We start from the raw sequence: 9,407 nt of genomic DNA on the forward strand, positions 1-9,407 counted from the left end.
GCTTGAACTCACGTAGTAATTATCATTAGTAGGTAATAATGGGGGTAGAAGAATCAGTTAAAAATATTTTATAAAATTTTTCCTTCACAAAGAATTCTAAATAAGGACGAGCGGACTCTTTGTCAAAACTGTATATTTGGTGCACCATTGCATTTGTTTTTTTTCTTCGATCAGAGTTGTACCCATGGCCATGGCTCAGCCTATGGTAGCCCATAGGACGAAAAGAATGCAAGAGCATGCGACCGGTGAAGCCACGTACAGGCTTGAACATGTCGTGTTGCGGGCTACGGGTCCCTTTTACTGTATTATGCAGCAAAGATGGCGGCCATCGTCTTCGTGCCGGCACATCACCGCTAGTGCGTACTACGTTCCTACTGGGAGCTGATGTATCCGGTCTTCCAAAAAGTCAGGCGTCTTTGAATTCGTGTTCCGTGCTTAGAATTAAACAGTGTGTGCTTCCTCGTTGTGAGAAACGTGAGTCTTTCCCTCGAAGAGGTTCACTTTGATTCAGGACTGTGGGAGAATTGCGCGTGTCGTATTCTACCATTCAATCTAAATTTTGGTATGCCTTTTCTTTATGGCAAAGTAGACAGGCAGCCAAACGACTCTCGCTTTTGCTGCTTGGCTGGATTGCTTGATGCTATTCTATGGCTTTGCTAATTTATTCTCACACGGAATGGACTTCAATCGCTGTGTTTTATACGGGACTCGTGGACCTTTTGCACTAATCGATATTAGGACGATAAAGCACAGGAAGCAGTAACGATTTCGGTCGTTGTACCTCTCTGAGATATTTATCTGAAAAGATGAAAATAGGCATAAACGTGTGCATACGGCTACATTTAATGTCGTGTTAAAGTAAGGAACAACGTGCGTTTCCGCGATCACTTAATGCACCCAATGTTTTCAGTGCAGTGAGGCATTACAATCAGATCTGGGAGTTGCATCGCGTGATTGGTTTTTCTTGAAAATTAATCCTTTTCACCCATTATTAAAGTAACAACGGTACAACTGTTACCTGAAAAGGTTATTCCTTTAAACCATTAAACTCCTAGTCTTGCCCTAACAATGAACACACGACCGGTTGATGTAATCAATAACTAAGAATTGCGTACCATGAATCATTAGTACACAGTATACTTTGTAGAGCAAACGAATTGTATAGCAAATCTTCAAATTTCCATCGAACATGAGGTAACAAAATAGCTGAGTCAGGAACGTTCCAAAAAGATTCAAGATCTTATGAAATGCAGCAGCTCCAAGTGCGCAACCTGAATATGAGGTAGAAACGAGAGACTGTCTCTATGGAATACGTGAATGTTTATTGAAAGGTGTAACTATCTATACACATATACGCACTCGAAGCAGTGCTGCAAGAGTTCATTACCCCCGCAAGATGTAATGAGAGATATACGACGTGCATGTCGCACGGCCATATCCAATGCTCTGGAATCAGTCAATTGGGTACATTTTCCCATTGTTAATGCCACGAATAAGAAAATGAAATCGGTCCATGTTGTAGATTCACTGAGTGCGTAGTTTTCGGAGAAGTCCCAAAATATACCATACAGGACGACCTTGGCTGGAGTAAGGATACCAGTGTGTCAGGATGAACAGCACTAGAGACTGGAAGGGCATGCGAATCGATATTCCATAGCGAAATACATAGGAATAAGTAAAATCCGAGGGATGCTGCTACCCTATTCATAATACTTGACAGTGAATGGCGTCGAGGGAGCTTGGAACCTTGATGCGTCCTACGTGGAAGGGACTCAAGTTGAAGGTCACCATTTCTGCGCCGTTACGCCACGCGACAGATGTACCTTGTTGTTAGAAGGGACGCCCCTTTGCGTCGCCCGGAATTGTGAACTTAGAATTAGCGGCGACAAATTCGACTTTCCCTTCCGATTTCAAAAACCCTTTCACTGTCCTTTCATTAAAGGTAGCGCAGATGTCCCGGACGATTTTTTCAGACATATTCGAAGTGTACCGAAGTTTTGAGTATATTATAAATATTAAAAATTTACCAATGCATCTCTCGTTAGCATATTGTTTGCTAACGACAATATTTTATAAGAATATCGATTATTGTACAGGTCGAATATATATGAAGAATTAGTAAAGCAGATCGGTTTGTTTATACGTGACATAATCGTCAACAAACGGATCTTCTATCCTTATCCTTCCTCCACACTCAGCCACCCCTGTTCCCTCCATTCTCGATGTTCCTGCTTCGCGTTTCGCCTACTTGCTGTATCTCACGTGACCCCGCACTCTCTATTGATTCCGCGAGGGTGCATGCGCCCTTGCAAATATCTCCTGCCAAGAGGGTTGTTGGCGGAAGCAAGAGGGAGTTCGGTTAAGTTACGTCGTGAGGTACTAAGACTGCTCTGCACTGGTGGTGGAATTTAAGCCGGGTTAGAAGTAGACATCGAGATTGGAAGCAGTGCGACTTGCGACCATCTGTGTTTCTCGTGTGTCGGCATGAATTTTCCGATCGTTCTCAGGTAGAGCCTTTCATCCTCACTCACGCTAATTATTACTCGTGCAGTCTTGCACCGAATTTACTTCATTCTGAAATCCCCTATCAGCATTACCTTTGCTTCCCAACTGACTTTGAGTCTCTTAAGTCCTTAACTATTTTTTTCGTCCAGTGCATAAAAATTTTCAAAATTTTCAAAAGTCCTCGGAAACGGATACCGTAGACTGTCTGCTTGCGCTTTCTTCCTCCTTTTCTTTGACAATCCCTTGTGAATTTCCTTGTGAAAGGATGGACGAACTTAGAGAGAGTTAATCGGTTAGCCCCGTGACGCATCGTTCCCTCGACCTGAAGCTATTGGAAGAAAAGATGAATTTTTTACTATTGAAACAAAATGATCAGCAACGACGAAAGTGCTAACCTGTGCCAATCGTTTCTCTTCTGTTCCAGAAGGAAGCTGAACTAAAGACGCAAGAGGGTAGAGGATGCTAGGGCTAGGTACGAAGTGGTGACCTAGCACTAATTTCCGTGCAAGCCCTCGATGCTTACGCTACGGCTGGTGTCGACACACTTCCTGAAGCAACCATAGGCAGTGCCCTTCGCCTGGAAAGGGCTTATGATGTGCCGTGATAGGGACATGAACCCAGAACTAGTCGATATCTACGATTCGTTGTTATTGAAAGTTTGATCTCGTCAGGACGGACCGACTGCGAGAGCGACGGACCGACCACGCAGTAGAGAGTGAGATACCATCCGGAAGCACTTTTTGTACCGGACGGAAGCTCCTCCGTTCTTCTATAATTTTACTTTATTTCCCTCCTGCGTTGCGCATCTAATTAGATTCTATACGCGTTTTTACTAAACGACGGGGACGTGGCGGAGTCTCCGCGAGGATCGCATTTCGTAAGAAGAAAAATACAATCACGGGAAAGAAGCCCAACGTACCGGAGAGTGTCGCGAGTACTCTAATTCCCCGATAAATCGGAACGGGAGCATCGCTAGGACGAGGGAGGATCTACCCAGTTCACATTCGAGTCTCGAAGACAGCAAGGAATCTTGAGCAAGATCAAAGGCAAGAGGAATCCAAACGAAGAGGCAGGCCAGCACGGCTTGGCGGGACTGTTCACGAGAACTTTCAGGCTGAATTCGGGATACTTCAACCTGTGGAGAGTCGCGAAAGAGTGTATTGTGAGTATGAGATTTATCAAGCTTCGTCCCTTCTCGATCCCCTCTAGGAAAGTTCCATGCTTCTCTCACTCTGTACTCGCTCGGTGTCTCCTTCGAGACTCACCAAAAGTAGGACAATGCCTTGAAGCCATTTACTCATTACCGATTGTTCGTCGGATCGATCACAACAATTGTTCCCTCGTCCGGTGAGTCGTGTCGCGATAACTTTTATTTACCAGCAGACGTTGTCCAAGGACGCAAGATTAAAATTTTGAGAACGTGATCGAGGACTTTGCAATCTTGATGCCAGCAAGATACGATCCACAGTAATTCTCACAGAATGCGATACTTCTTCGAATACTCTTCAAGGCGTTATCCAATGTATACATATACAAGGTCCCCATATGTACGTACCTACGTCGCAGACGGATCCGTACATACACAGTGCCCACCGCTTCTCAAGTCACACGTAACTGAATATAGCGATAGGAATCTTTGCCAGAAGCAGTTTCGCTGCTGATCAGCAAGTAAGAGTCCGCACGTTCGATCAGTGATTATCGAATCATCGATCATATCGATCTAGAGAATTTGCTCTCGGGAACAATCAACCGGTCCGAGCGGTCTGGCTTCAAGGCTGCCTTGCGATGGCATAAATTTCGATCACGTAGGTCTACGCGAAGCTGACTGTCATAATGAAAAATAATTTTATCAATCGAAAGTGAGAGACGCAACGATGAATATGCGAATAGCCAGTATTACGTGTATCCCTCGTAAGCTCCTCGTTTTCGAAGAGCTTTACTCAACTCCTCTCTGCTACCGGGAAAAGCTTCTCCTCGTATTTCCTTTTCTGGTAATGCGATCGGGCGATCGCATTATGCAATACGCAATACGTAACATCTAGCTGGCGGGTCTTCCTTTCCTCGGAGGTTTTTGCAAAGCGAGGAAGCGCAATAACAGAATTTCTCATTGCGGAACAGAATCATTAAGAAAAAAAGATTTCGTCAATTCCCTGCTCAATTTATATATATTTTCGTTCTCTTCGTATCTTTCTTTTTTTTTTTGGAATTTCAACCAACTTTCCTTGAAAGTTCGAGAGCTTCTCCAACAGCTTGGCGAATCTCGAGCCTCGAGCCAAACGACTTCCAAGAGCAAGTCGTGAATCTCCAAGAAACTCGTGTCTGCTTGATCCTCCTTGTACCGGCGCTGTCTCGTTCTGATTCTCATCCTCCTCCTCGTCCCGCGCCTTCCCAATGGCAACACCGGCGTCATGGCACGTGTCCAGCCAATTACGTAAACCTCCTGCGGCTAGGTTAGTTTGGCACGATATTCTCGAGACCCGACATTTTTCGAATAACGATACAGAACCGCCGCTACTTGCTTCACTCGTGGGTACTACGTACGTCATAACCTGTTTTGAGTAACTATACTATTTTTATACCGAACTCATTACTTTTTTTCAGTTTTTAGCCCGAGTAATCCAAGGCGTGCCTCCTCACTCGAGCCAATCGTGTCTTGTTTTTCCTTCGGAGTTCTTTCTCAAAATAGAAAATTTAGTATGGAAGCGGCAAGCTTACGTCGCGTGTATAGCGACAGTAATGTAACTTGGGTATCCATAATTTTGAGCAATGCCAACCGGCGAATCTAAGCGCACGCCAGTAGTCGCGAAAAACCGCTCTGTCCTTATTCCGGCTCTAAGGAAAGCACGAAGGAGTCATCCGAATTATGTGATATCAGAAGAGAGTAGACATTGTAGAGTTGAATAGGTAAATAGTCTGCACGGAGTCATTAGTAGATTTCGTTCGAAGCAGGATGCTGCAAAAGACGTGTTTAATGATCGCGAGCCACTTTGCAAAGCAGAGGCGAAGAATAAATGTTCAATTGCTATTTTAGGATAGTAAGGATTTTTGGAATATATTTCTAGTTTTATATCAATAACAGTGCGGCAGTGGGTCGCGGTGTAGACGGAGTGGGATGAGACGACCTCAGCAAGAACCTCTTCATCACCATCATCACCATCATCATCATCATCATGGATCATCAGCCAGTCCCACACGCTCCCGTCAAGTTCACGAAAAGGTCAGTCGTTTATTTCGAGTTCCATTAACGTCTTGGGTCCTGTTGGTCGCAGGATCAAAAATTCGCATGAAAATTGTCTGACAGACGAAAAAGAGAAATCAATGAAATCAATTATCGTTCAGGAGGAGTCTCGACTTGCTCGAGTAAAGCGTGTCCTTGCTGGATCGCTTTTGGGTCGTGGAACGGGATCTGCAAAGGTCTTTGGCACCCGTCTGGACCTGGTTGAGTCCTATCAGGATACTGGAGTCCCGTTCGTAGTTCATCGACTGTGCAGCTACATCGAGACCCATGGCTTTCAAAGTGCAGCCGTCTTCAGATTATCCGGTGGCAATCCCAGGGTGGCTGAAAGACTCAGGGCTGCCTTTGAGCGCAGAGGGGATGCCGATTTAGAGGGTGCCGCCTGCCCGCCTACAGCTGCAACTCTCCTCAGACAGTATCTTAAGGAACTTCCGCAGCCCGTAGTATCTTCTGCCCTCGTTGGTAGATTGCTCCAAATTCACTCTCGTACGTATAATTCAACTATCTCCTTACTAAAACCACCCCCTTGATCTCTCCGTAATTATATTTCCCACGCATCAATTTCTTTCGAATTTTAATGGACTTCACAGAGGACTACGATAAGGATCGTGAGAACTGGATCGACACTACCAAGGAACTTCTGTCGACCCTACCGGCCTCGCACTACCGTCTTCTCGGCTACCTAGCAATCTACCTTGGCAAGTACGAGGCCAAACATGGCAGAAGTGCTGGCGTCTGCGGTGTCTTCGCACCGGTTATTTTGCCGCACGTACCGCCAGCGACAACCCTCCTCAGGGACATCCTCGGCGAGGCTACTGTTCTCTTTCCTGACTGGTGAGCAGCGTCATACTTGGCATGTTTTAGCGCCTTGGCGTCGATCCTGTGCAGCTCGGCGTATATCACTAACGGAAAACGGAAGTACATTCCTCGTAGGTCATGTTCTCGGATGCGAATCCCGATACGTCCGGTAACGAGAAGAAGCTTCTCTCTCTCAGGCCCGCGCGTAGCGGTCGCACCCGTAAAGCCGTGACATGTAAACGACCTTAATGATCTTGATGGAATGAAAATTGAACGGAAGGTCATTGGGTTCTTGTCGATACTCGTGAAACGCATCTGGAGGCACGTACGCTTTCTGGAAGCTGAAGGCGCTCTCGCAATACTTGAATCTACTACGTGCGTAACCTTGTGCAACCTGGACCTCCTGCTTTTTCATGAAGCACGTGATTCCGCTTACTGGTGCACGACAAATTGCTTCCACCCTACTTCCGGTTCTGTGAAGGATTTCGCGCCACCTGTTTACTCTTAGTACTTCATCGGCGACGAGCGCCGATATCGCGGAAGGAAATAATCCGGTGGAATGGCCTACGTGTTGCTCGGTCGACCGTAAAACGATCCGATTCTTTTTTATTATTCAGCGTCTACGTTGCATTTGCTTAACAACAATAGAAAGGTTATTATTATTTTAATTTAGCACTGAACGTCGTGGACTCTACTTTTCAAAATAAGATATATCCATCCGTTTCATTTTTTGGGAAAGATCGCTATTGGCATCGCAAGCTATTTTCTAATGGCACGATAACCTTTACCAGGAATGGTCGCAAAGTTAGCAGACATGCTCTCGCGCATGAACTACGTCTTGGCCGAGTTATAAAAAGAAGCTTTTTAATTGGAGTGATCCACGTGTAGATGCTCCAGTCTAGCGTCCTCGAGAAATAACCCTTTCAGCCATAAAGAAGCTTGCCTTGTCGAAAGCAAAGCTCATGCTTTTCCTATCCCGCGTCCCTTTGCCATTATTATTTCTTATCCCGCGGCAGATTCGTTCCTTTTGTCCCACGATAAAAAGGAAATCTCTTGGGATTTTGTCTGGCGCATAACACGTTGCTTCTGGACTTCTATTTAAATCCTCCCTCTATTTCATACGGTATTAGGAAAATCAGACCCGAAATTTTTCAAAAAAAAAAATAATTTGTTTAAATCGTGACACCACTGCACTCAAAAACACGAGTAATTACCGTCGAATCGAGCGAATGAGAAGATTTGGGAAAAAAGTGCCGGCGCATCCACGTCCTTCCCACGTGTTCGCTCTGACGTAGTACTTTCTCGAAGTTCCAAACCACAGAGGCGATTGGCTTTCTCGATTGACTGACTGCGAGTATCACAGTGACAGCAATTGCGAGTAAGGCCCCAACAGTCATGTGACATAGTGGCTTTTGCTATAAGTGACGGTCCGAGCGAGTTACCGCAACCAGTCTATATTTACGGTGTGTTCGGTGTGGATTCACTCATTCAGAGAAATATTGTGGATTCGGAGATTTACGCTGGATTTTACTGGATTCCTCGAGATTCATCATTACTCGAGAGGCCAAGGTCAGTTGGAATTTTAAATCATTTTAGTTCAGCTAGCGAAATCAATCATTTTTCTCTCATGTATTCTCTTAACACCACCTACCACCCTGCTTATCGACGTTCTCTGGCATCGAGTAAAATTAGGGCTGTGTTATTGATCGCGTGACGCGAAAGTCTGTTAGATCGATAAGCCTAAAGTTTCACGTTCATACTTCACGAAGCGTACATAAAATTCCGCTATTATCCATGTATACGCGAACGCATAGAAAGAAAAGGAGTTTCATGCACGTAGATTTACGACGTAAAAATTATATTCTACGTATGTTCCATATAAACAATGCCGGCTGTCACGCGAAATACCGTGATCATTTTTTCTTTTTCGTACCTACAGTCGCTTTAAAACACCTTCCACGCACAAGGCATATCATGTTAACGACCTCAATTGATTTCGCAATATCTCCCGAGTACGATTGTTGCACGTTCCACCTGATACCGCGTGTCGTTCTTAACGCGAATTCAATCAAACGTCATTGTGCAAGAATAATATTATTATTTGTCCGAGGAGAACACCTCGGAATCTAATGCAGAGAAACGAGAATTATCGAACAATATTACATACAGTCTTGATTCCAGTAATTCAAAGTTTTACAGAGACTTTATCTTTTACAACAATTCCACAAACGGATATACATCCTCAATGTGGCTCATTGTCAGAATAACGCCTTCGTATCGCTTATCGATCCACCATCCATCTCACGTCGGTCTATCGGAAACTTTACGGACGTCCGAAGTATATTGACCTTGTTAACGGCATTACCGTTTGTCATACTCGATAATGACGGAGGGACGCGTGTTGGATTAAAAAGAAAAATACCCTCTTTGGCCTCGCAACTGCCGAGCGAACGTGCAGCGACTGTTACCCCGTTTAGGAATTTTCCAAACGAATTCCCCTTGAAACGTGTTCAAGGAAATATTTACGGGACGGTGTAGCTGGCCCTGGAGCGACGAAACAGGGGGGAAGGGGATGGTAATATCACAGTCGATTAAAATAATGCAAAACGTATTGAAAAAATCAGGACGATTCGCTTGAGTAGAGGTCAATACGAGGTAGAGGCTACACCGGCCAAGGATCTCTCACGTTTAATTGTCGGAGCATCCGATGAATAATAATTGAGCAGTACCATCGATGGCTACGCTTCACGCTAAATGCATCGGCATAATTTCATCTGTATCGACGGAGATAGGTACTACGCGGAATCGAGACGCCTCGGCGCCCTGCACGTTCTCGAAAGTGCAAGCAGCTGCAATGCGCAGGTCCCTC

At 45.0% G+C, this 9,407-nt stretch overlaps 1 protein-coding gene across 6 annotated transcripts in view; it reads left to right on the forward strand.

Annotated features, from left to right (window-relative positions):
- Positions 1–349: 349 nt before the first annotated feature.
- The window catches only part of LOC107274499 (protein FAM13A), a 22,446-nt gene continuing 13,388 nt past the window's right edge, over positions 350–9,407 (forward strand). The window contains exons 1-6 of one of the 6 annotated variants that reach the window (XM_025091747.1): positions 2,352–2,507; positions 2,930–3,220; positions 3,320–3,667; positions 5,585–5,722; positions 5,845–6,226; positions 6,331–6,574. In XM_025091747.1, the coding sequence (XP_024947515.1) occupies positions 5,618–5,722; positions 5,845–6,226; positions 6,331–6,574 (731 nt within the window). In that variant the 5' untranslated portion in view covers positions 2,352–2,507; positions 2,930–3,220; positions 3,320–3,667; positions 5,585–5,617. Of the gene's footprint in view, positions 475–2,350; positions 2,508–2,929; positions 3,668–5,567; positions 5,723–5,844; positions 6,227–6,330; positions 6,575–9,407 lie in introns of those variants that run through there. The other 5 variants (XM_015753709.2, XM_015753711.2, XM_015753708.2 and 2 more) reach the window with 5 other exon arrangements.

Source organism: Cephus cinctus, unplaced genomic scaffold (assembly GCF_000341935.2).
Source record: "Cephus cinctus unplaced genomic scaffold, Ccin1 Ccin1_scaffold3202, whole genome shotgun sequence".
NCBI classification, from domain to species: domain Eukaryota; kingdom Metazoa; phylum Arthropoda; class Insecta; order Hymenoptera; family Cephidae; genus Cephus; species Cephus cinctus.